This window comes from Macaca fascicularis, chromosome 6 (assembly GCF_037993035.2).
Source record: "Macaca fascicularis isolate 582-1 chromosome 6, T2T-MFA8v1.1".
Taxonomy (NCBI): Eukaryota; Metazoa; Chordata; class Mammalia; order Primates; family Cercopithecidae; genus Macaca; species Macaca fascicularis.
In genome coordinates this window covers 42,054,449-42,082,038 of record NC_088380.1, presented here as the reverse complement: position 1 = coordinate 42,082,038, position 27,590 = coordinate 42,054,449, and the positions used below count along the sequence as shown (strand labels likewise).

At 38.1% G+C, this 27,590-nt stretch overlaps 1 protein-coding gene across 4 annotated transcripts in view; it reads left to right on the top strand.

Moving 5' to 3' along the window:
* The window catches only part of OXCT1 (3-oxoacid CoA-transferase 1), a 144,522-nt gene that overhangs the window by 107,221 nt on the left and 9,711 nt on the right, over positions 1–27,590 (top strand). For all 4 annotated transcript variants that reach the window (XM_073993379.1, XM_005556800.5, XM_015451333.4 and 1 more), the window contains 3 exons: positions 3,093–3,182; positions 15,364–15,444; positions 21,711–21,812. In XM_073993379.1, coding sequence (XP_073849480.1) covers positions 3,093–3,182; positions 15,364–15,444; positions 21,711–21,812 — 273 coding nt within the window. The remainder of the gene's footprint in view (positions 1–3,092; positions 3,183–15,363; positions 15,445–21,710; positions 21,813–27,590) is intronic.

Sequence of the window (27,590 nt, the reverse complement as noted above, 5' to 3'; positions counted from 1 at the left end):
CTGCTTCCCCAGCCACAGTCAGCAATTGCATCCTCAGTGTTATACGTTTGTTGGTTTAATTCATTCATCCACTCACTCTTCCAAATATTTCTCATGGAGAGAAGGAGAAAAAGAGGGAAGAGAGGAAAAGAGAACAGTTGAAATTCATTGTAATTGCTTTACATACCGAATAGTACAAAGGCTTAGGGAAAAGACACTTATCTCTACTTTGTGATAGGAGAGAGATGAAAATGTTCCTTTTAGAGGAAGGAATTGTAGTCTGAGTCTTTTAGTATTCATGGATACTTTTCCTTCCATAGGCAACAAGCTTTTCCAGAAGAACCTTGTTCTTCTCTAGCACGCTAGTACAGAGCCACACTTAAACTAGATATTCAGTAAGTTGAATTGATTGAAGATAAGTGAATACATTTATAAACTCTATTTATTACACATTTGCATACATCGTCTCATACAGTGCTCACCACAGCTCTATGGTAGGACAGATATTCTTATTCCCGGTGTATAGATAATGAACCCAAATTCAGAGAGATTTGGTGTTTTGCCATTGCATAGTTAACAGGATAGATCTCCGGTGTTCTGCACCTAATCTTGTGCATTTTTCACTCTTGGAAAAAAGCATTAAATTTAAGAATCAAAATAGTGCTGTAAAGGTTGTAACATGTGCTTTGGGGATGAGACATCAAGCCAGCTGAATCTCTTTGAGTGAAGGCTATTCACTTATATTGAATCAAGAGTGTTTTCAACAAAAACAGACATGCTTGGTCCTACCGTGTTTTATAGTGTGTTATATTCTTGCCAGCACAGTGGTTCATACCCTGCAGGGCCTCTATACATATTTCTAAACTAATTGACAGTAATTTAAACTGTATAAATCAGATTCATCTAAATTGGACAGGCTTCCTTCTCGTTAGAGGCTGGCATAAGTTTTTACCTATGTAACCATTGTGGCACAGGGGACAGAATTTGCTTGTGATATTCTAATTCAGGGACTTTTTTTAATTCAAGGAGTTTTTAACTCTCTAGCTTGGTTTCTGGTTTTCTTTGGCTGCTGCCTTTTCATTCTTCCAGCGCTCGCCCCCTCAGTCTGCCAAGGACACTATGTATAGAAGCTGAGACTGCTTGGATGTTCTTACCATAGCAGATTGACACATTTTATCATAGGGTTGCTTTAGTGTCTTTTGTTGCTCTACAAATCTCAAACTTTCTCATTAGAGTTTGATAGACATTGATTGCTTCCATCTCTCACTTATTTATATTTTGTACCATATCAGTGTTCTCTACAGAAATATTATGACCAACCTAATAAATTGGCCCCCAGTTTTTTAGGGTTGCAGCTAAGAATGAAGGCATTGTTTATAGAAATTTAAAAGTATGCATTTGCACATTATGTTCTGCTTCAAACTGTCTGAAACCAGGCTCATCTTGTACTCTGCACTTCTTTCCCCTGCCACCCGCATCCCTTGCCCCCTACCTGTTGCCAGCTGCCATCTATCTTATTTATTGACAGACTCCAAACCACAAAACTGTGGTGACTACTTCTTTTCTTTATACTGCTCATCTAATTCATGTTCATGTTCTGTTTCATTGACCTGTAAAATGTCTCCGAAGTCATGGAATTCGAGACCCTGTTTTAAAGGCATGTTGAGTGTGTTTCCTGATCTCCTTATAGCTCTACCATTATCAAAAAGGAGCTAAAAGCCCTCTAAGACTTTACTGGCAAATCAGCAACAGGACTTGGGCTAAAAAACAGATAAAATGTTAAGGAGGTTTCAGTTCAAAGACATTTCTCTTCAATATACTTGAGTAAGAATCATTTTACCATCTCTGGAAACACTTGCTTTTTCCAAACTCTGTAACTAGGAGATAGAATAGATGGAGGGACTTTTTCAGAGCATGTGGTACATAGAAGGTGGTTGGTAAAATGTGTAATGAAAGAAGGGATGGCCAAATGATCAAAAATAGAATGATAATGGTGAAATGCTCCTGAACTCTGTTTCTGTGTTCTGTTTTTGCTTAGCAACCATGTTTTTCATTTTATTTTTCTAAGAGCAAGATAAATGCCAAATGTTAGAAAGACAGAGCCACCTTTCTTATTAGCCATTACTAGAAAAACACCATTAATGCCTCAGCCTACTACTACATAATGGAATTTTAATCTGCAGGAAATCCAAGAGTACTTTAGAAAGTGCCCTTAATTGAAGACTCAGTAGAGTTGATTGTGTTTATTTTTTTTTATTTTTATTTTTTATTATACTTTAAGTTCTAGGGTACATGTGCATAACGTGCAGGTTTGTTGCATATGTATACTTTTGCCATGTTGGTGTGCTGCACCCATCAACTTGTCAGCCAGCACCCATCAACTCGTCATTTACATCAGGTATAGCTCCCAATGCAATCCCTTCCCCCTCCCCCCTCCCTGTGATAGGCCCCGGTGTGTGATGTTCCCCTTCCCGAGTCCAAGTGATCTCATTGTTCAGTTCCCACTTATGAGTAAGAACACGCGGTGTTTGGTTTTCTGTTCTTGCGATAGTTTTCTGAGAATGATGGTTTCCAGCTGCATCCATGTCCCTACAAAGGACACAAACTCATCCTTTTTTATGGCTGCATAGTATTCCATGGTGTATATGTGCCACATTTTCTTAATCCAGTCTGTCACTGCTGGACATTTGGGTTGATTCCAAGTCTTTGCTATTGTGAATAGTGCCGCAATAAAGATTGTGTTTAAAAAGAAAGAAGTGGATGTCAGGGGTGTTTGGATTTCAATCTGATACTGTAATAATAGTTATGTCCCGGAATTCTGGAAAGGTTTTTTTTTTTTTTTTTTTAATCCACTGATTGTCTTATTGCTAAAATGTCAAGAAAATCATATTAGCCACACTTAATAAAAGTGACGTAATGTTTATCCTTAACTTTACCCTTCAACCACAGAATAATAGAATGACAGAATATTACGTTATAAGACTTCAAGCACTAAGCAATGAAGGACAATGAGTTTTTAATGATTCTAGTAGGTTATTTTTTGCAAGTTAATTTTGTTCTGGCACATACAAAAGAAGTGAAAGATACAGAGCTGTTTATTTTTTGTTTTGCAGGGGAAGATGGTGAAAGGAATGGGAGGTGCTATGGATTTAGTGTCCAGTGCCAAAACCAAAGTGGTGGTCACCATGGAGCATTCTGCAAAGGTAAGATATACTATGCTCCCCAAATACTGCTTTTGGAAATTTACAATACATCAAAACCCAGTGTACCACCAGGTCACCTAACTGTGGATTTTATTTTCTCTGGCTCGTTCAAGGTGATAGCATTTACATTTGAGAGAAAAAGATGACAAAAACAGTTATTATTTAGCTAAATAGTTGTTTAACTTTGAGTGAAACCAAATATCAGCGTGTTCTTCAAATATTTGTCCTGCATATATATTAAAAGTAAAAGCTTCAATATCTCCAAAGGAAGTGAAAAGATATTGGTATGGATATGCTGATTCAGGTTTTAAGATGATTATAGTGGTTGCTATCTGTGAGTGAAATGAAAAGCCACAACAGAACACACGTCTTAACAACAGTTATTTTCAAATGGACCATATGGCCTTCAAAGCTGTGAGATGCCGTATCCAGAAGATGTTACAAAATAATGGACTAGGTGATAGCTCTTTTATTTTGATAAATCATTAAATGTTTGAGTGCCTGTTTCATGCTAGGCATGCTAAGATGTGGCAGCGACCAAAACTGGACAAAAATTACTGATCTCATGAAGCTTACATTCAGTGTTTTTCTTCTTCCTTCATGTTGAAATAATAATAGCTACCATTTTTTAGTGTTTACTCTGTGCCAACAATACACCAAGCTCTGTGTATATGTATGAGCCCATGAACTTGATATCGGTGTTCTTAGTATGTCCAGAAACAGAGCTTTAGAGGTTAAGTAACTTGCCTGAAGTAGTAGAGCTCTGATTAGACCTGGTGTCTCTGATTCCAAAGCCCAGTTGTCTCACCAAGGAACTATCAGTGTAAGTTTCTTCCTTGTTCCTGACTCAGTGTCTTTGAACGAACTGAGCTTAATTGTCTTCCTAACCTGAATCCGTTGACTTCTGCTGATTTGAAAAGTTGATATTGAGTGCTTTCTTCATCTTCTTTGCCTTCTCTTCATCTTCCTTTATTATTTATCATTCTTAGTTTTAAAATAAAATCTACCTCTTCTCACTTTGAGACCTGCTAATCTGAGTGGAAATGACAGTTCATTTGCCCTCTTCTTGTTTAGTGATGCAGCATTATGTTAAAGCACGGAACTAGAAGATTCACATCCCACCCGCTTCCCCTGTGAAGTTTGGTTACAGAGAAATGAATGCCACAAAATGATTTTGTTGTGAAAACAGCTATAAATGTGTGTTATCATAAATTGTTTAGTAAACAGTGGGAGGTGAGCAGTGGTGCATAAATATGGAACAATAGAAATGGAACCAACACAGGTGACTTATGAGAATGCCTTGCAAATCATCCAAAACACTTCATTTCAGAGGCAAGAAGATGCTAAGCATGCAAATCAAATCCAAATCTTTTCTGGAACATAATGTCTATTTGGAAAAAACTCTTTCAGACTTTCTTTTTGTTGTTAACCTTACTGTTGACACACGAAGGCACTGAAGTTCAACTTATTTTAGTTTATTTTTGTGTACTCATTTTTAAAACATTAGGCCTATATTTTGCAAATTCTTTTCTTCCCCCCAAGTCCTTTCTTTCTCCTCAGCTGGAATTTCTGGTAGAGGAAAATAAATGGTGTCACCAACTTCAGACTAGAAATATCTTATTAAAGCTTTCCACAGAAGAAAGATCATATTTTTTACCTCTTTCCTTCTGTCAGTGGGGAAATTAGCATTGAGTTTTAGAACAGAATTGGAATCAGGTATTTTTCCGTAGATAAGTTTCATTTCAACAAGGCAATAAAACAATGTACTTCTGACTAAAATAATAGTAATGATTTATTCACACTTAACCTTTGAAAACTAATCAACACTTTCTCTTCTCACCACCCTCTCATTTTACTTGTGGCCCTCGAATATGTAGCTGCTACTATTTTGTTCATCTGGACTCCTGGTTACTGGCCCAGCTCACAGGAAGACAGGGAACCTGCTATTTCTTTTTTGCATCTTTTGCTCTTGTTAAAAGTTGAGAGGAGCTGGGAAAGAGGTAGGGAAGAGAGGTTTTTCGCTCCTGGTAACCTCTCCAGTTAAGGATCTGTTCTCTTAGACATGCCAGGTAACTTCTGCTGCCTTATGATTAAGTGAACAGCCTAGGGGAGCAATCTCTAGGGTTTTGTAAGACATGGGAGTAAAGTTTGCAAAGAAGGATTAAAACCTGAGAAATATAGTCTTGTATTCTTGTGCTGCTGTTTTTGTTTGTTCATTTGTTTTGTTTTGTTTTTTTCTGTAAGTGGATGGAGCTATTAACTGGTTTTGGGGTAGGGCTACCTTTTTCCTTATCTATAAGGTTACAGTTAAGTTACAGGTTGTTTATAAATATAGCATTACCTGACTGGAAAAATGTGTTTTTTGTTGTTATTTTAATAAGACAAAAGAAAACTCTTGCAACCAGTTACTGCCTTTAGTTCAAACTCCAGCACCTTCTAAAACCTGAGACCTGACTGCCTACGGGTGCTCCTCTGGAGTAACACCTGCCCTTAGACTACCTCTGCAACGTATGTCAGGCACACGGGCAGACTGGCATTGTAACTTGATTTTCATTTAAGACTAGACATCAGAGTTGCAGGCAAAGTTTTAAAGTAGGCAAAATTTTTTTTGGTGTCCAGCCACCTGTCTTCTTAAGCTTCTTTTTCATTTCTAAGTATATCTTATCTTCTGCCCTTTAAAAATGAGAAGAAAGGAAAGGAGTAATAAGCTGAGTCCTTACCAGGTGGAGATGCTGTGCTTGGCACTGCATATGCTTAATCTCATTGATCCTCTGAAGTAAGGTTGAGATATGGGTATTAAGAAGCTTATCTAGGAAAGTGACAGAGCTCGAGTTTGATTCAGTGTGGTGCAGCCTGTGTTCATACTGCACTATGCCACATCCTCACAAAGCTACCTCTGCACCAGCGTCCCAGCCACATCTGCCCTTTTGGGAAGCTTCAAGTTTTTTTTTTCCATTTTCCCTGGACAAAGCTCTCTTTGCTTAGATGAGACTTACATCAGCAACGTGTTTAAAAGAAAATAACCCAAAAATCTAATTATATCTTCTAGTACCTATCTCCATTTCTTCCTTTTTGCATTAGACTCCTTTCTGTTTTATCTGGGCACACAGATAAACCCAGTGACTGGCTACATTTCCTAGCCTTCCTGTGCATAGATACATCCATGCTACCAAGTTTGGGTCAGTGGGATTTGAGTATTTATGATGTATGTAATTTCTGAGGTAAGTCTTTAAAGTTAAAGCCAATTGCATTAGATTTTCTGTGTCCTCTCTGTCTGATAAAGGCCTTGACTGCAGCAGCAGCCTTGGGTACAAACCTGTAAACCATGTGCTGCGGGTTGCAGAGCTGCCTCCACCACTTGTATCCATAGATAGATTCCCCATTCCTTCATTTATGGGTTCCCTCCAGAACTCTTTATAATGCGCTCTGCAGCCTTCTAAGGTGCCATCTGAATCTTTGGTACCAACTACTATTATTTTTCACTCAGTGGCTCCTTAATCATTTTTCCACACTAGAATCTTCTGATGAGCCATAGAACTATATTTCTAACTTCCTATTAGACAACTCCACCTGGTTGTTCCACAGCTACTTCAGCTGCAACAAATTTCACCAACTAAATCATCATTCCCCCTAAATATGTTCTGCTTATTTGGCCCAATTAGAGAAGTGATAATCTCCCAGCTATCATTTTGCAGGGCATCCATGGTCCCTCTCTGCCCCTACCCCTACATACACCAAGCACTATAAATACTGCATCAACATGACTCTTGCCGTCCGCTCCCCACTATATATTTCTACTCTGCTTATCCCTGTTAAGGCCTTCTTTACATCTGCATAGATCACTATTGCAGCATTCCAAAGGTCCCTGACTGCTGACTGCCCCTACATCCTGGTAATCAAGCACACGATTGCCAGACTGACTAGTCTAAAACTAAAGCTGGATGGAGTTGTTGCTATTTAAAATCTGTAAACATAGTCAACACTGCTTGGTTCTACTTAGCCCATCTGCCTTTGCGATTCTCTCCCCAGCAGCCTACCTCATCCTTGCCCCCAGAACTTAAGGTCTATTAAGATCTAAAGAAAGGCATCCTAATGTTTCCTGTTCTTAGGTGTTTCTAAATTCAGTGCCCACTCCCTCTTTATCTGACTTATTCCTACCTCTATAAAATCACAGATGAATGAGTCAATGTTTTATGAATTTGCTGGTTTAGTTCCTTCTGTCTTCTAGATATTGTGAATGACCAAAGGAATATTCTTTGATATTTTGTCTTGAATTTCGGTAAAATTACCTTATGAGTGTGTTAATTTACTTGTTTATTCAGACATGAAATATTTGCTGAGGACCTGATATGTGCAAAGCACTATCATAGGCACTGAGGAAATAAAAAAAGAGAGATGGTCCTTCAGGCAGCCTAGTCTCATGGGGGTAGAGTCATGGAAATCAGTACTTAACATGAAAGCTGAGCAAAGCAGAGCCTGCAGAACCCGGCATCTCATTCCCAGTTCCATTGTTGGGGAGCAACAAAGAGGCTTCCCATGGGATGTACAGAGTATTTGCAGATCTGAGGGATGGGGCAGCTTGACAGGGGTTAAGTTTTGCAGGAAGTAAGAGACACTGGTGTGCGGATGGTGCATGTTAAGAGATTTGTAATTAGGTCCCTCTTTTCAGGGAACAAAGGGAGAAAGGTTGAGTGGGAAAAAATACACTCACACTTAAAAACACACAGGGGCCAGGGTGATTTTTTTTCCCCAAAATGTAAATGGGATCATGCTACTTCTTCCTCAGCTCAAAAACCATCCATGGCTTCCCATCTCACTTAGATTCAAGTCCAGAGTCCTTACTACTGTCTCCAAGACTTCCATGGTTTGTAGACTCCCCCTGCTTTGCCATCCCAACTACCTCTCTGAATCTGTTCTCTCTCTTGCCCACTTAACTTCACCCTCACTCACTTCCTGAAAGTTTCTAGAACATCGTAAGAATATCTTGCCTTGGGACTTTTGCATTTTTTATTCTTTATGCCTAGAGTGCTTTTTCCCAGCTATCTATGTGGTTCACTCCCTCACTTCACTCAGACTCAAAATACCAGAGAAGCTTTCTCTGACTACCTTATTATATACAACAGAAGTCTTCTGTCTTCAGATGATCCTTCCTCCCCCTTCCTCAGCAGAATGCAAACTCCATGAAGACGGGCTCTGTTATAAGCACCAAGTGGAATACAACTTTATGTACATCGTGGCTGAATACATATTTGTTGAATTAGTTTTTCAAAGAATCCACCTTGAACATATAGAAAGCACTTCTAACCTTTTCAAGTTGTTACATACTTCTGTCTCCATTTTATCATTATAACCCTCTCATGAGATGGTTCTTGATATTTTCTTTCTAGAGGCAGAATTTCATAGAGGTTAAGTAGCCCAATAAAATAGAAAGGAAAACCAAGCCCAGAGTCCATGCATTCTGCCTCTGGGCTTCCTTTTCCTTTTGTTAAGCTTTTCTGCTGGCAAGTACCATTACCACTAACAACATGAAGAATCTGTTTTGTTCTCAATATCATATACAGGAAATGTGTTCCTGAGTATAACTTTCAGACCACAAAAGCAAAGGAATTCAGTTACCGTTGTCATTTAATGGCAACAAACAAAGCTTGGTTTCTTAATTTTGGAGACAAAATGAGAGCTCTATTACCAAAACAGGTTTAGATTTTCATATTACAGTAGGAGGTCTGGATTCTGAAGGGATAAAAAGAATAATTGTTATGAAATTGAGAATAAACCTTGTGAATAAAAGAATAAACCTTGTGTTTTTTAGTTTGGATTTCCTTAATCTTATTAGTGTTAAAAGTATACTCTTATATAGCTTCACTTACTCTCTCCTGGCTGGTGCTGCCTTTGTCATATAAACTGTAGCGATCTCTGTAGTCATCTGCCCATCAGAGCATATTTGTAATTGCTGTTTTATGCAACTGTGTTTACAGTCTTTTAAAGGAAATATTATATTTATGTATGTACCTTTATGTGTACCTATATTCACTTTTAGATGACCTTTTACATTTACCTTTCCTGCTGTTCTTTATTTCTTCACCTTGATTCAAATTATAGTCAAGTATCCTTTCATTTCAGCCTTTAATCTGTGTCTGATAGCACAGGTCTCATATAGAACTGAAAGCTATCTTATCTTGACTTCATTTTTTGTGGAGAAGAATTATAAAAGGTAAATGGAGTTTATTAATCCTGTTTATTTTGGATGAAATATGTTATCAAAAGCCAAAAAAATATGAAGGCTTTTTAAGGAAAACCCTTTCTTGGGAGACATTCTTCAAATAATTTTCAGCAACATTGAAAAGTAGCTCAAAATAAAAGTATTCTTTTGCTAGGAGAATTCATAATTAATAAGAGTTTCATCTGGCTTAATTTTTTCTCATTTATGAAAGCTTATAATTCTTTCCTAGCTTCAATAAGAATATATAGTAGCCAGGTTCTGTTTGGGGAAAAAAATTCACCTTTAAAAAATATAAATCCTTACCTGGTTTTGCCTTTTTATTTCTCCTTTATGATAGAAATGCCTGCAAAAACATTATAAAATAGGAGGAAAAAAGCAGAACACAGTCCAACAACTAGTAAAGCTCTTTAAAATGTGTTACAGAATTTAATTAAGCTTATCACTTTAAATTCAATAGCTGTGCATTTGTGTGCAAAGGCTCCCATTTTCTAAAATAGAAAGGAAAACGAATGCTAACAGAGGCTTTCTAAGGTACCACAACACTTCATGAATGAAAAGAGAAAGTAATTCCTGCTGACTTCTGTGCTCTGCCATCTAGAGGTTAGAGATCATAGGATGCAACCTTTAGAAAAAATAAGTGTGTCTATGATAATGATTTTTATGATACAGTGTATAAGAAATATGTATGATACAGTATATAAGGGGCCTTCTATTCTAAGATCTCAAAATCTTGAAGATGGGTTTTCAGACAAATGGCTTGCTGTATCTACTATTTCATTTGGCTAGTCTTCCCCTTGAGAATATCCCTGTAACCACAAACTTGTATTACCTCCATATGTTACCTCCACATATCATTTGTAATAGCAAATGTTCTGTATTTCTAAGTTAGCCAAGCCTCTCCACTGAAGTCCTGTGTGGATTGTTGGAAACCCTATAGAGTAGGCGCTGTATAAAGGTCAATCGTATCCCATGAGGACAAATGCAGTGTGAGTAATCTCATTCTTTCCTTTTATTGTGTGTACCTTGATTTTCTTTATTTAGCAAATCCAGTTCTTTTCTTTTTTAAAAAAAAATTAAATTTTTTAATTTTTGTGGGCACATAAGAATATATATATGGCGTACATGAGATGTTTTGATATAGGCATGTGGTGTGAAATAATCACACTGTGGAGAATGGAGTATCTATCTTCTCAAGCATGTATCTTTTGTCTTACAAATAATCCAGCTACATCAGTTATAGTGATGTGACAGTCATGTATTTTGAAATACAGCATTTCCCATTATTATATCTGCGTGTGTATTTGGTATACTTGATTTAAGCATTGAGATTAAGCAGGAGAAGGAGTGAGCAAGGATGTTGATAATCAGGCTTCATCCATGATATTTTGGCAAGCCCAAAGAGAGACCTGCCATTGGCTTCCTTGTTCTACCAGACAAAGTATTTAATATTCTCTTGCCAAATTCAGCCTTTGTAGTCCTTCTTTTCAGTAAATTATGGCAAGTTCCTTTACGCTTTAGAAGGGAGCAGGTGGAAAAGGTAAAATAACTATAATTCAGTGTTTCTCTCTTCACTTTCACATTTGTATATTTTGGGCTACAGTCCTAAAGTGTCTTTGCTGCTTCCTTTTATCACACCTTTATCTGTCTTACCAAAGTCTTATAAGCCCCGTCATGTGCTTCTGCTAGCTGTGCTGCTTCTAGTGAGCTCAGAGATACTAGGATTGTACAAATACCTATCTTAGAACTAGAAAAGCAGCCTCTAGTGGTCCATAGACATTAGTCACATGGCATTTTATAGCTCCCCTCTGGAGTTCCTTGAATCAGAAATGCAGCCTTTATTGATCACTGTGGTTTGCCTAATGTTCTACTCATGGCTGTACATATGAAGAAAAATAGTCTTAGCTTAGTGAGTTCATCATCTAGTGGACATGGTGGCAAGAGGTCAACATGTGAAGGGAGGAGGAAGCACAGGAGCACCCAGGAGGGCCACAGACTGGGGACACCCCTGGGACACGACTGCAGCAGCAGATGAGGATGCTGGATGAAGGCTTTTCTAGGGAAGATGGTGTCTGAGCCAAATCCTGAATAGGAAGGTGTTGCCATTTGAATCTGGGGTGATGGGGTATGTGGTGGTATGTGTTCCAGGTAACAGGCAGCATGAACAAAAGCTGAAAGGCTTGGTCTTTTTAGGAACAAGCAAATCCCAGAACTTTCCTTCTCTGTAGTTGATCATTAGGGCTTTGCCAAAGAAAGTGCCTGAGAGAAAAAATATGTGCACGCGTGTTGTGTGTCTGTGTGTGTCTGTGTGCGTGTGTGTGTGTGTGTGTATTGCAGCCATATTTAACAAGCACTTAACAGAAAAGATGAGCGTGAAATGAGGTTTTATGTAAAGCACAGTCTTAAAGATTTCAGGAGAACGTGTTGACATGAAATGCAAGAAATCATTCTGTTGTGATAAAGAGCTTATTTGGATTTGGGATTAAGTTCATTGCAAAAACATGAAACTTATTGTTATGATAGCAAAGGGATTTATTACTATTTAACTAGAATTGTTTAATACTGCAGAACTTAGGCCCAGGATTTTATTCAGACATCTAAAGAATTAAAGAGATCACCACGAAGCAAGCAATAGAAAGTACTAGAGTGTTTAGTCACTTGAAAATGGTGAATTACCCTAGGTATTGCTCGAGGCCTGTAAGTGCTCAAGGAGAAAGAGAAAGATTAGGGAAGTTGATGCAGGAAAGAAGGTAGATGTTCACCAAAGGTTGTGATGAAGTTAATAAGTAAGGACATATTGAAATCAGGAGCCTCAGGACTAGTCAAGTTTTTGTTTGTTTGTTTGTTTGTTTGAGACCAGTTCTCTCTGTTGCCCAAGCTGGAGTGCAGTGGCATGCGCATAGCTTACTACAACCTCCCGAGCTCAAGCAATCCTCCCAGCTTGGCCTCCTGAATGGCTGGGACTATAGGCACGCACAGACACAACTGGCTAACTTTCAAAATTTTTGTAGAAATAGGGTCTTGCCTGGGGTGTTCTAGAACTGCTGGCCTCAAGTGATCCTCCCACCTCAGCCTCCCAAAGTGCTGGGATTACAGGTGTGACCCACCCCACAATACACAAAGCATTTTTAATGCTATACTTTGTATCTATTTCTCTGCCTTTTCTGACCACCCTTCATGGGTAAGGAAAGAAACACCATATATAAGCATGAATGAGATCCGAGTAACCCTGGATATTTGCACATAGATTCAACTCGCCCTAGTTTATTGCAGTTTCAGAACATTTCATTTGATTCCTACAATGATCAGGTAAGGAGGATAAGGCAAAAGATAAGAGAGAACTATGGCACAAAGAATTTAAGGGACCAAAAAATTGTTAAATGGCAGAACTAAGACTACAAACCTGGTCTTTGGACTCCTAGTAGAGTGTTCTTTGCTGCCACACCATACTGCATTCCTTTATTAGGATTTATTTTTAAATGCTAAAAACTCAGCACTTCTTCCTCCTTTGTGTGTCACTAATATATGCAGCTGCCATAGCACACTGTAGGGCTCAGCCCAGCATATTTAGAATAGAGTGCTAACGTAGGAGCTAGTCATATTTTGGTTTCATAGCTAACCTTTTATTGAATATTGAAATTGTGACATTTTAAAATCTTTCTGCATCTCATTTTCTTTTTCCTTCTTGATCTGTGTTATGTCTTGTCACTATAAATGTGAATGGAATCATCTAGCTCCATTGTTCTAACAGGAATACATTTGGTGCCAGTTTCTTAGGAGAGCCATATGGTTTGCCCCCAAATTTGTGTTGTGTTTTTGCTAGTTTTGTGTGTCTCAGGAATTGTATTTAGGCCATTTTCAACATAATCCTGTGTCAGACTTCATATAGGAACTTAATTTCCTCACAGGTTATAGAAATATTAATTATGGATTGTATAAAAACAGTACCAGCTAACATTCATTAAGCACTAAGTACTGGACCCTTGCATTTCATGTAGACCTTACCCCAATTTTTCAAGGTAGGGTGGATGGAGAAGCATGGGCATGTGGCTCTTACAGAGACAATGTGGGGCATGGCCAGGTTTTACACACAGGTCTTTTGGCTCTAGCCCACACACTTAACCACTATGCTATAGGGTGTATGCAGAGAATGGTCTAGAAAAAGGTCTCCATTGGTAGGACATAGATAATTCTGTCAGTTGAAATCCTTGATTTCTCCTAAAATGAAGTTGGTTGTTCATTAAAATCCAAGTGGCTGCTTTCATGCCAGATGTAGATCTTGCTCAAATAATGAGAACTAAATAAGAGCTCCTTGGAGAAAATGTTCTTCAGAGGCTGGCAGATAGTTCACTTTGTTTGAAGTCAGGCCCAGAATTCGTTGTGACATGCCTTGATATATATTAAATGTAAGGAGACCTGACAACTGTAGAAGTTCAAATATTCGTCATTAATTTCAACTGTTTAATTTAGCTTCCATGTCATGTGCAGAATTTGAAATCTTAAAAGAAAAATAATTAGAAGTGAAGTGAAAATTAGACTTTATTTCTGCAACTATAAATTTTCTTATACAATAAGATCTGGAAACATATGGGGATTGTTTTAAAAGGTGTTATGTCAACTTACTTCATATGTATTTAGCACCAGTTTTGTCTGAACTAAGGTAATAGTTTTTTAAAAAAATCTATCCAAGATTCCCAATAGACCTCCTTTTCTCTTCACATTCATTCTTACATTCATTTATTCAAAAACTACTGAATGTCTTTTATTCCTTTCACTGGCTTAAGTACATTAAAGCCTTTTAATTACTAGTGCATTGCTGAGTTGGCAGGCTATCACAAGGAATGAAATCTTAATGGAGCCCACCTATCTGAAATTCATAGCTTGCCCATATACTTAGCCTGACACCAGTTTTGGGAGAGATATAAACTAGATAGTAGGTGTGCATTTAAGTAGGTAAAACATTGAGATGGCTAAGGATGACAGTGGTGTCACATGTGGTACATTAGATCCAAAAGAAAGCAATAAAAGCATTTTGTCATTTTTGGAGAAGATCTAGAATGTGGTAGAGTAGCGGTCAGCCCCAAGAGAGACAGTAATTTAGGCTCCTGGTGCTTGACTCTTAAAAAGTAGCTTAATCATGAACAGAAGAAAATGATCTGAAGATCAGATCCTCAGAGCCAATGTTCAACTCCGTTCCTCAGACATGCATCAGAGGCCAATTCTACATTGCAGGTGGGAGGAAGGGCTGGAGGAGGGAGTCAATGAATGAAAACATTTTTTCCACTTTTAGTTTTTCTTAAGTCTTCCTCTGCCACAATAGGAAATTAGTAGATACGGTCTAAAATTGATTAATCAAGAAATAACATGGTAAACATAGTATTTTAAAAGTGGATATAAGAAGAAAATGTTAGAAACAGAAGAAAATGCTAACAAACAAACAAAAAAACACTAGGATGGATTCCAGTTAAGAGCAACTCTAAGAGTGGGGAAGGGAGGCAAGGCACTGCTGTTTTCCATGTACATATTGCTTTTTTAACAGATAAAATATTTTTTAAAAAGAGGACTTATGCATTTGTGTTCTGTATGTGCTTTGCATCCTGGGCAGATGTCTGCTCACATTTTTTAAGGAGACCATTCATTGGAAGGGAAGAATAAGCAGGATATTAGTGATATTTCACATCAAATGATACAAGAGCTGAGGATTGAGAAGTCAAATTTCTGGCAGGGTGTTTCCCAATTAAATCATTTCTACCTTTGGCCATTCATCTGGCATTACCTAAATTATTTCAGGGACAGAAGCTGCCTCCAAATAAAAAGTAAAAAATGTAACTGTGCAAAAATTCTGAAAGAGTCTGTACTTAGGAGACAATTTGTCTGATAGTTTCTGTTTATCCTATAGTTATGTCAATTATAAATAAAAATTGCTCCCTAACTACTCTTTTGGATGTTTTCTTTTTAAAACAGGGAAATGCACATAAAATCATGGAGAAATGTACATTACCATTGACTGGAAAGCAATGTGTCAACCGCATTATTACTGAAAAGGTAAAATGTGTTTTTTCTCTTATTTGCTATCTATTAACCACGTTTTAAGTAAGCATTTACAGAAATTGTTGTTACCTTCTAAGAGTGTATTACACCAGTAGTCACAGGATTAATTTAGCCTGTGGGCAAAATGAATAGGAAAGCTCATCAATTTAATGTTTCTAAATGTAGAATTCTTTATGTGCAAGTCTTTGGAAACATACAAGCAAAATTGAATCACTGTCCTTGGTAACTTTGACAGTGTGCTATAATCAGAGAAGTTTTATTGATCTTTATATTTTGACTATTACAATGTCAGGCTGGATGATGATATATGCAAAGTTAAGAATATATTATTTCTACCTTTTCTAAATCACAAGTACAAATTTTTGTATTTTAAGAAATTCAGTGTAAGTTGAGTTTTTAATTGTTTCAGTGCAAATCATAGTATAGGCCCCACCGTAAGCCAAGAAATGGATTCTGTTTCTTGCATGCTTTCTGCTGTCTTTTATAGAGTGGGGTTTCAAAACACACAGTGACTCTCTAGATTCTTCTTACTAGCTGGAACATGTTGGTCAGGAGTACAACTGAAAGCTGCTCAGACCAGAGAAGCATCACCAGCAGCTGCCTATAGTCACCCTTCTGACTCAGATTTGAACCTAGTATGTCGGAATGACAATGCTTTTAAGTTAGCTGGGAGGGTGTGTTTTCTTGATTCAGTACCTTGAAGAAGCCATAAAACAGAATTATGTATATCAGGTTCTTTTAGTGCTGTTCCATTTGCCAAGAACAGTAGCATTAGTGTCTTGGCATTAATCTGACTCACTAACTTCATTGAGGTGTGACAGTGAGCACCCTAAAGCAGGCTTTGAAATGGGCTAGGAGGCTTATTATTCCCAGAAGCTAATTTTAAGGGAGGTTCTGTCCTAAATGATGCCTTCTGCAGGACTACTTATGTGGAATGCCATGAAGGTAACATATAAAGAACAAGATAAAAGGGCAGAATATTTTATCCCACCATCTATTCTGAATCTTTACCATTTCTTGAATCACCCCGAAACTATGAACAGGACTTGTTGAAAAGAATCCATTACTTTGAAGATAAAAGCAAAGCAATCTTTTACCCTGTTGGTTGGTTGTTTATTTTTAAATAAAGTGGTAGTCCTTCTAAAGATAATTCCAGAAACTTTCTTCCTGTGGGTCCTCTCCTCCTTCCAACAGCCCTCTCCTCACCTCCACGTGTACCCTGCCCTTGTTCTTACCAGTTCAGTTCTTCTATCTGCCATAGCTCCCACTTGATCCTTGGCCTCCCCAAATACTACCTGTCCTTTAAACCTAATGCAGTTTCCCTCTTCATCATGAAGCGGTTTTGCACCATCATAGCACACAACAATTTATTCTCATAGTGGCCCACTGTTCATTTTGGCACTCATAATCTAATGTATTCTTATGCTATAACTTATATTGATATTTAACTTTACTATCATTTTTAAAACTTTTGAACCAGATTGTTCCCAACAGTGTGTTACAGAAAGGAGGAAGGCAAAGTCTCTGTCCTAAAGGACAACATGGAAGAAGGGTTAGACACCAAACATCCAGCCTTGCCAGCAGTCAGAGTAATTGACATGATAAAGGCCATCTGGAGACACACACCAGATGCTAATCTAGGGGCATAGAGAAAAGCTGCCCAGCAGCATGGGCAGAGGTATCAGGGAAAGCTTTTTGGTGTTATTAAATACAAGCTTTTAACATATCTTGCAAAGCATTTCACAGTGTGTACCTTTCTCCTCTAGCCTATTTCTTTCTACTTTAACTTTCTCCCTACTTGAACCATACTAAAATGCTGTGAACTATGTTCCGTTCTTCCCTGGACCATGTTCTTTTGAGACTTTGCACATCCTTTTTCTCTCTCTGGAACATTCTTCCCACCCCATCCATCTAGCTAATTTCTGCTCATCCTTTATATCTTGGCTATATATTTCTCTTGCTAGTCTTCCCAATCCCTCCCCAAATTTTCTGGGTGCTTCTCTGAATCTTTGTACTAATCCTAACTTAGCATAAACCACTATACTGAAATAAACTCTAATCTCTGCCTGTCTCACTCACCACTGTTTATCTAACACTTGGCACAGCGCCAACCCATACTCAGTGAATACTTGTGCTTTTTTTGCTGAAAAAACTGGATTGAATGGTGAGCCTCAAAAGATCAGTAGGAATTTCGTAAGTTAGAAAACCAACAAGGACCTTCTGGAAAAAAGGAAGAAAACATACAGTCACAGAGGTGTAAAGAAAACATGGCTTGTCCTATAACCTGAAAGTTGAGCTGGTTGGAACAAGGGCGTGACTGGATTCTGAAGGCTGATGTGGAAAAGGCAGTGAGGGGTCAAATAATGGAGGGATGTCGATGTCTTGCTAAGAACTGTGGGTCTTATAAGGAAGGCAGTAAGGAACCCTTCAGTGATTTTTCGCTTTTTTAAGGTTGGGGACACAATAAATTGGATTTGCATTAGGAAAAACACTGTAAGCTTTTATGTAAAGTGGACAGAAAACAGATAAGGCAGAAGCCAGTTAAGAGGATCCATAGACCTAGGCAAAAAATCTCAAAATTCTAAACCATAGGACAGATGGAGAGATTTGAAAGAGATTTAGGAGATGGACTCGACCTAACTTGATGAATTGCACATTCTTGGTAAGACAGAGGAGATTCCTAAGTTTTCTGACTAGAGAGAATGGTTGACCTGTGCATCCTTTAGGAAGACCAGGACTATAGGAGGAGAAGCAAGAGGATAATACAAGACATGAATAGGTTCAGTTTGGACAGCCTCACTGTGATATTCCTGGGAATACCCAGTCAGATACTGCAATAAACAATTGGGAGATTTGGATCTAGAGCTCACAAGAGAAGTCAGTATTGGAATAAATTTGTGGGCGTCATTAACATATGGGGATAATTAGAGCCTTAATTATAGATGACATTGTATAGCTAGAATGAGTAAAGAGAAGGACATCTACGTCTGGAACTTTTGGTACCTCAAGGAAAGGAAGGTTGCATGTTTATCGCTGTGCTCTGTGCATAGTAGGTGCTCAATAAATACTTGTTGAATGAGTAATGAGAATGCAGTGCCATTAAGGGCAATGAAGGTCTCCAGCCCTCACTAACAATGGACTAGAATGCCATTATCAGATCTAGAGAAAATTCCTTTCAGTTGCCTTTTGAAAGAGAATTTGGAGGATGCTATGACCCTGATTTCCTGGTTTTGAGCTGTGAGAATGAAGTAATGAAAGATGTATTCCTCACCAGCACCTGAGCTGTGATTCACTGTTACCCATAATGTAAGCTTTTGTCATGGTGATAAAGTAATTAACATTCATGTCTTAGACAGAGTACTTGCAATATTCTGGATAGTTGAACAATTTATTGTGGCTTTTAGGTTTCCATTTTTGTCAAATTTTTGTTTGCACCTTGTATCACTAAATGGAAAGTTTCCTAAATATTTCAAAAGCAAGTTTCCTTTTTTAAATTATAGATACTTGGCTTTCTAATATATCTAATTAGGATTTGATGAATGTGTTAATAAGGTTTTTTTAAAAGCAATAAGTCAATTTGTGATAGATTTATTCTCCTTGATTACTGAAGCCTTAAAGTTTGATACCACAGTTATCTTCTCTCTAAATCATTCCCATGCCTGTTCTTAATAACATAATCCAGGTGCTCTTTTTTTCTTGTTTGTTCTATTTTTATAAATTGACAGTTGTTCAGAATGCAAGAAAAAGCAAATCTTATCAATAGTGCTCCAGACACATTTTCTGCAAAGAAAGTGTTCATTTTTTAAAATTTTTATTGTCATTTTGGAATGAAGCAAGCTAATGAGTATACAAACATTCCTAAATTATCCATTTATTTTTTTCCTCTTGAAACATACATTTCTGCCAGAAAATTTTTTGGAACATGAAATGTACAAGCAAAAGAAAAGTTTACTGAGAAATAAGAAATATTTTGTCTCATATTTCAAACCTCTTTTCCAGTAATGTCAACCAGGTTATCTGTGAATTCATCAGACAAACCAAGAATGCAGTTATCACTGGTCCCAGTGATGTGTGTTTCTGGGGAAAAATATTAATCAACTAGAGTCAATAATCATTTCAGGGCTTTGATCTGGGGTCACATATAAGTGAGATGTTAAGCGACTAAGGAGTAAAAAGTAAAAAACTGCTTGTGTGCTGCCCCCACTGTCTCAGGGATGGTGCTCAGAGTATGTTTTCTTATATTTATCTTGTATCACAATCTTGGGAAGTACATTTTTATTATATATGTCTACAGATGCAAAGACAGGTTCACTAAAGGTTGCATAACTGTTGTGCAGCAGAGTGGAATTCTCATGGAGCTCAAAAGCCAGGGTTCTTTTCTCTACGTGTTGCTGTGTCTTGATATTACCCTCCTAGTTAGTGTATTCAAAAGTGGCAATTCAAGGTTTGACTTCCAAGCTAGTTGAAAAATCAGTTGGGTGCAGTGACTCATACCTGTAATCCTTGCACTTTGGGAGGCTGAGGCAGGCAGGTGGATCACCTAAGATCAGGAATTTGAGACCAGCCTGACCAACATGGTAAAACCTCATCTCTACTAAAAATACAAAAAATTAGCTGGGTGTGGTGGGGCATGCCTGTAATCCCAGCCACTCGGGAGGCTGAGGCATGAGAATCACTTGAACCCAGGAGGTGGAGGTTGCAGTGAGCAGAGATCTGGCCATTGAACTCCAGCCTGGGCAACCGAGTGAGACTCTCAAAAAAATAAAATAAAATAAAATAAAGATTCTACGCCTGCAAACAATAGTTGAATTTAGGTTAACTCTAGAGGAGAGGAAAGCTCTGGGATGCATAACATTTTAGTCTGAGAAAGAGGAAACCATGAGAACTGAAAGAGGGAACAGTGCTTAATGTGCTGGAGGGTAACTGTAGCATGGAGTTAAAGCCATAGGAGAAGCAGTTTTAGCTCTTATGATTTGAGCTTCCCTTCAGTAAACAATCTGCCTTGAAATAAGTGAGCCTCCTGCCACTGCAAATATATAAGCAGAACCCCGTTGACTATCTGAGAAGAATGTTTTGAAGAATTCTTGGGCGGAAGGTTATATTAAGTGACCTCGTAGGTCATTTCCACTCGAGTTATATTTCTAAGTGTGAAAGCATTTGTTCTAAATCAGATTCAACAGGTGGGATCTATCTGCTGAGGTCAAGCCATATCAATTGGCACTACCAACACCTGGTGTTACCGACCAGAATGATGTAATGTTTCAGGTGAGATTGGCTTTCTGGTGCTTGCCCTAAATATAAGCATCTTCATTTGATTTGCATAGCAAAGGGAGATTCCCATGCTCTCTTTCTGAGACTGTATGTTTTCACAGGATTTGAGAATATTTTTAACAGTTACTTGCATGTCCTTCAGGACCAGGATAGCTATCCTCTTATAATTACTCTTAGACACTTCAAAGTATCTTCTTCTGTTTCCTGTAATTCTTTACCCAACAGCATTTATAAACTTTTTTGCTATCATTCATGTGCTTTCACCTCCCAAAAATTCCCTTTCTCTCTCCCTCTTTCTTCATTCCTTTCTTTGTTCAAATCATTATTAATCATGAATTGACCTTTGACCAAAAGTGTTAGACTTAACAAAAGGGAGGTAGTTTTTAAAAACTGGTTGCAATAGTAACAAATGCCATCCATGGTCAACACTCATTTATTTTCTGGCATCAACACTGTTCCACAAGTAATTGCTGATTAGGGAGTTGGCATTTATTTTCACCAAAATATCATAGTTACAGTTGACATTTTTCCACTACTGATTTTTCTTTTGTCCTGGGTCGTATTTTTCCTTTTTTTTTTTTTTTTTTTTTTTTGAGACAGAGTCTCGCTTTGTCACCCAGGCTGGAAGTGCAGTGGTGTGATCTTGGCTCACTGCAAGCTCCGCCTCCTGGGTTCATGCCATTCTCCTGCCTCAGCCTCCCAAGTAGCTGGGACTACAGGCGCCTGCCACCATGCCCTGCTAATTTTTTTTTTTTTTTTGTATTTTTAGTAGAGACGGGGGTTTCACCGTATTAGCCAGGATGGTCTCGATCTCCTGACCTTGTGATCCGCCCACCTCAGCCTCCCAAAGTGCTGGGATTACAGGCGTGAGCCACCGCACCTGGCCTTGTCTTTCCTTTATATAACTTGTGAGGTTATTTTTGTTTTGTGCCATATAATAATTATTGTGATGGAAATTATCATTGTCCTTTTTCTTCCCACTCTGACAGGCTGTGTTTGATGTGGACAAGAAAAAAGGGCTGACTCTGATTGAGCTCTGGGAAGGGCTGACAGTAGATGACATACAGAAGAGTACCGGGTGTGATTTTGCAGTAAGTATTTCTGTGAACAAATCCAGCCACTTGTCTTATATTATAGGCTTGATTAATGGGTGTTTACAGGACATGAACCATTAATTTGTGATCATTTTTGGAGTTGACCTTTGCAGTGAACAGGAGTAGAAGGAAGGGTGCCTCTAGATGAGAGCAGGTAGGAACAGAGCTGTGCTCTGGCTCAAGGGCCAAGGTTTGGCTTAGGACTCAGAAGCAGGAGGGGGACTCACCACCAGGAGCTGCTAGAAACAAGGTTGAGCTTGAACTCTAAGTTACTTTATGTTTTGAAGGCCCTTGTATTCCTCTGTTCTTTGGTTATATGGCAGCTGTGGTTGAACTTGATTAACTGAAAAATGTGAGCCACATACAGAGAAATGATACTTCCTTATTTTTAAACCCATCTATGACTTATGACTTTCTCTAAATTCTATGCCATATTTCATCTGTTGAAAATATTAAAATGTTGGGCCTCTGACATCACCAGGTTAATCATCACAAGACAGACATGCCCTATCTTTGAAGATAAGTACATAAAACACTCAGACTTACAAAGCAGATAAATATGTCAGGGGAGTATCCATTTAAGAAATCTCCAAATCCCTTTTTAAAATAGAATATTACTGAAATATAAATAATTGCTCTTTAATATAAGTGCTTATTCATAAATCAATCACCTAGCTAATGGCATTGAAAGCATGGCTCAGTCTATTTGAAGTTAACCAAAAGTAAAACTAAAATGTCTCTGAAGAAATGAAGGAAAGTGTATTAGTCCATTCTCACAGAGCTAATAAAGACAACCTAAGACTGGGTAGTTTATAGAGAAAAAGAGGTTTGATGGACTTATAGGTCCACATGGCTGGGGAGGCCTCACAATCATGGTGGAAGGTGAAGGAGGAGCAAAGGCACATCTTACGTGGCAGCAAGCAAGAGAGTGTGTGCAGGGAAACTGCCTTTTATAAAACTGTCAGATCAAAGACTTATTCACTATCACAAGAACAGCATTGGAAGAACCCACCACCTGATTCAATTACCTCCCACCAGGTCCCTCCCATGACACATGGGTATTATGGGAGCTCCAAATCAAGATGAGATTTGGGTGGAGACATGACCAAACCATATCAGAAAGGGATATTATTCTCATACCTATTTAAGAACCAACCTAATTAAAATGAAATATATTTATAATGAGAAGAAAATATGTTAATGTTACAGCTACACATCTTGGAGAAACTAATGTAACAAAAGTTATTTGAGAAGTCATACGTATATTTTATGTGTGTCTTTCTTGTGTACTACATGCTTTGCTTGTACCTATCAGTGCATAACACATTTTTTTTTTTTTTTTTGAGACAGAGTCTTGCTCTGTTGCCCAGGCTGGAGTGCAGTGGCGCAATCTCGGCTCACTGCAAGCTTCACCTCCCGAGTTCATGCCATTCTCCTGCCTCAGCCTCCCCATCACCTAGGACTACAGGTGCACGCCACCACGCCCAGCTAATTTTTTGTATTTTTAGTAGAGATGGGGTTTCACTGTGGTCTCGATCTCCTGACCTTGTGATCCACCCGCCTTGGCCTCCCAAAGTGCTGGGATTACAGGTGTGAGCCACCGCGCCCAGCCTACACATTTCTTTAAAAACAATTTGTGTTTCATAGTTCATTATCCATATAATAACTGTTTCTGGTACTCTACCAAGGTCTTTGTCTATTAACCTTTTTTGAATGTCCCTTTGGAAAAACAAGTCTCCCAGTAATACCTTGCATGCAAAGCACATCTTTAATTAGCTTTTCAGTAACCTCAAGGGGAGGGATATGCTTACACTTTAACTATTTAGGATTTCTTACTCCAGTGAGAAAAGCAAACAATCTGTAATCAGCTATTCTTTATTTTTTTTCTATGTGGAAGAATTAACCTTTTCATCAGATAACATTTTCAAGATCCATAGAATGTTCAGTTTTTTAGCAAAAGAGAATGTACAAAGGAAGACCCTGGTTATATAGTTCTTTTTTTATTCGTATGGGTAAATAAGGAATGAAAATACGGGTTTTTACTGTTCTTGCTTTGTTTTTCCAATGAAAGGTGCTGTTCCAATGAAAAGTATCTCTGTAGACCCTCTCTATTTCAGTGCCATCTCTTCTTTTCACAGGGATATGTAATCTTGTTTTCTCCAAATTAGGATGTTGAGATGCAATGTTAATTTGTATGCCAGTATTATCCTGAGAATGAAAAGGTATGGATGGTATCAATGGAACCATCCAGAGGACTAGCTTTTGAGCATCTGACAATCAATGGCATCTCTTTAGACTGTGACAGATGAAATCACATATAACAGGTTGTTTCTCTGTAAAGCTAGAGCTGGAGTGCCCTAATTAATAAAATGTTCTACTTAATACCTGGATTATCAATAAGGATACATTTAATTACAAAAGTACATTGAAGATAGTATTTCTTTTTTGATAATTCAGAAGACATTCTATGTCCTAATTCAGAAAATATTCCCTGTGGTTATCACTGCATAGCTAGCATTGTACTCCATATGTGACTATGTACTAGTTGCTAAAGTTCTGTTTGAGAAAAGTCCCTAGAACTCAGCCTTCAACTGGCAGTGAACATTCTAGAAGGGAATGATTGGCCAATGTTGCCACATAAAGTAAAAAAGGTAAAATCCTAGTGCAAAACAATTTTAAAATGTGTTGGTAAAAGTCCTGTATCCCTAAGGATATGGATAAGTGAATGGGCAAAGCCTACATAATGTGGATATTAGCTGATTGGATATTAGCTGTGAATTCTTTGAAACTGGGAATTCCAAAGTAAAAGACTAAATGTGACAGCATCAGATAATAGGACGTGACAAAATTTTGGTTTTAGGATATCAAAAAAAGAATGATAATGAAGTATTTGGGCACTGTTAAAAAAATGATTACTAAGACTTTTTCATATATATCAGTGTTATTAGCCATAATAAAAAAAATGGAAAAAAATATTATTTCTATCACATGAAACAGCTTCTGTTTCTTTTTTTATTATACTTTAAGTTCTAGGGTATATGTGCACAAGGTGCAGGTTTGTTACACATATATACATGTGCCATGTTGGTGTGCTGCATCCATTAACTTGTCATTTACATTAGGTGTATCTCCTAATGCTGTCCTTCCCCTCTCCCCCCTCCCCACAATAGGCCCCAGTGTGTGATGTTCCCCTTCTTGTGTCCAAGTGATCTTATTGTTCAGTTCCCACCAATGAGTGAGAACATACGGTGTTTGGTTTTCTGTTCTTGTGATAGGTTGCTGAGAATGATGGTTTCCAGCTGCATCCATGTCCCTACAAAGGACACAAACTCATCCTTTTTGATGGCTGCATAGTATTCCATGGTGTATATGTGCCACATTTTCTTAATCCAGTCTGTCACTGATGGACATTTGGGTTGATTCCAAGTCTTTGCTATTGTGAATAGTGCTGCAATAAACATACATATGTGTATGTGTCTTTATAGCAGCATGATTTATAATCCTTTGGGTATATACCCAGTAATGGGATGGCTGGGTCAAATGGTATTTCTAGTTCTAGATCCTTGAGGAATCGCTACACTGTTTTCCACAATGGTTGAACTAGTTTACAATCCCACCAACAGTGTAAAAGTGTTCCTATTTCTCCACATCCTTTCCAGTACCTGTTGTTTCCTGATTTTTTAATGATTGCCATTCTAACTGGTGTGAGATGGTATCTCATTGTGGTTTTGATTTGCATTTCTCTGATGGCGAGTGATGATGAGCACTTCTTCATGTGCCTGTTGGCTGCATAAATGTCTTCTTTTAAGAAGTGTCTGTTCATATCTTTTGCCCACTTTTTGATGGGGTGGTTTTTTTCTTGTAAATTTGTTTGCGTTCTTTGTAGGTTCTGGATATTAGCCCTTTGTCAGATGAGTAGATTGCAAAAATGTTCTCCCATTCTGTAGGTTGCCTGTTCACTCTGATGGTAGTTTCTTTTGCTGTGAAGAAGCTCTTTAGTTTAATTAGATCCCGTTTGTCAATTTTGGCTTTTGTTGCCCTTGCTTTTGGTGTTTTAGACATGAAGTCCTTGCCCATGCCTATGTCCTGAATGGTATTGCCTAGGTTTTCTTCTAGCGTTTTTATGGTATTAGGTCTAACATTTAAGTCTCTAATCCATCTTGAATTAATTTTCGTATAAGGAATAAGGAAAGGATCCAGTGTCAGCTTTCTACTTACGGCTGGCCAATTTTCCCAGCACCATTTATTAAATAGGGAATGCTTTCCCCGTTTCTTGTTTTTCTCAGGTTTGTCAAAGATCAGATGGCTGTAGATGTATGGTATTATTTCTGAGGGCTCTGTTCTGTTCCATTGGTCTATATCTCTGTTTTGGACCAGTACCATGCTGTTTTGGTTACTGTAGCCTTGTGGTATACTTTGAAGTCAGGTAGCGTGATGCCTCCAGCTTTGTTCTTTTGGCTTAGGATTGTCTTGGCAATGGGGGCTCTTTTTTGGTTCCATATGAACTTTAAAGCAATTTTTTTCCAATTCTGTGAAGAAAGTCATTGGGAGCTTAATGGGGATGGCATTGAATCTATAAATTACCTCGGGCAGTTGGCCATTTTCACAATATTGATTCTTCCTGTCCATGACCATGGTATGTTCTTCCATTTTTTTTGTGTCCTTTTTTATTTCACTGAGCAGTGGTTTGTAGTTCTCCTTGAAGAAGTTCTTTACATCCCTTGTAAGTTGGATTCCTAGGTATTTTATTCCCTTTGAAGCAATTGTGAATGGGAGTTCATTCATGATTTGGCTCTCTGTTTGTCAGTAACTGGTGTATAAGAATGCTTGTGATTTTTGCACATTGATTTTGTATCCTGAGACTTTGCTGAAGTTGCTTATGAGCTTAAGGAGATTTTGGGCTGAGACGATGGGGTTTTCTAAATAAACAATCATATCATCTGCAAACAGGGACAGTTTGACTTCTTCTTTTCCTAACTGAATACCCTTTATTTCTTTCTCTTGCCTCATTGCCCTCACCGGAACTTCCAACACTATGTTGAATAGGAGTGGTGAGAGAGGGCATCCCTGTCTTGTGCCAGTCTTCAAAGGGAATTTTTCTAGTTTTTGCCCATTCAGTATGATATTGGCTGTGGGTTTGCCATAAAAACCTCTTGTTATTTTGAGATACGTTCCATCAATACCAAATTTATTGAGAGTTTTTAGCATGAAGAGCTATTGAATTTTGTCAAAGGCCTTTTCTGCATCTATTGAGATAATCATGTGGTTTTTGTCTTTGGTTCTGTTTATATGCTGGATTACATTTATTGATTTGTGTATGTTGAACCAGCCTTGCATCCCAGGGATGAAGCCCACTCGATCATGGTGGATAAGCTTTTTTGATGTGCTGCTGGATCCGATTTGCCAGTATTTTACTGAGGATTTTTGCATCGATGTTCATCAGGGATATTGGTCTAAAATTCTTTTTTTGTTGTGTCTCTGCCAGGCTTTGGTATCAGGATGATGTTGGCCTCATAAAATGAGTTAGGGAGGATTCCCTCTTTTTCTATTGATTGGAATAGTTTCAGAAGGAATGGTACCAGCTCCTCCTTGTACCTCTGGTAGAATTCAGCTGTGAATCCATGTGGTCCTGGACTTTTTTTCGTTGGTAGGCTATTAATTATTGCCTCAATTTCAGAGCCTGCTATTGGGTATTCAGGGATTCAGCTTCTTCCTGGTTTAGTCTTGGGAGAGTGTAAGTGTCCAGGAAATTATCCATTTCTTCTAGATTTTCTA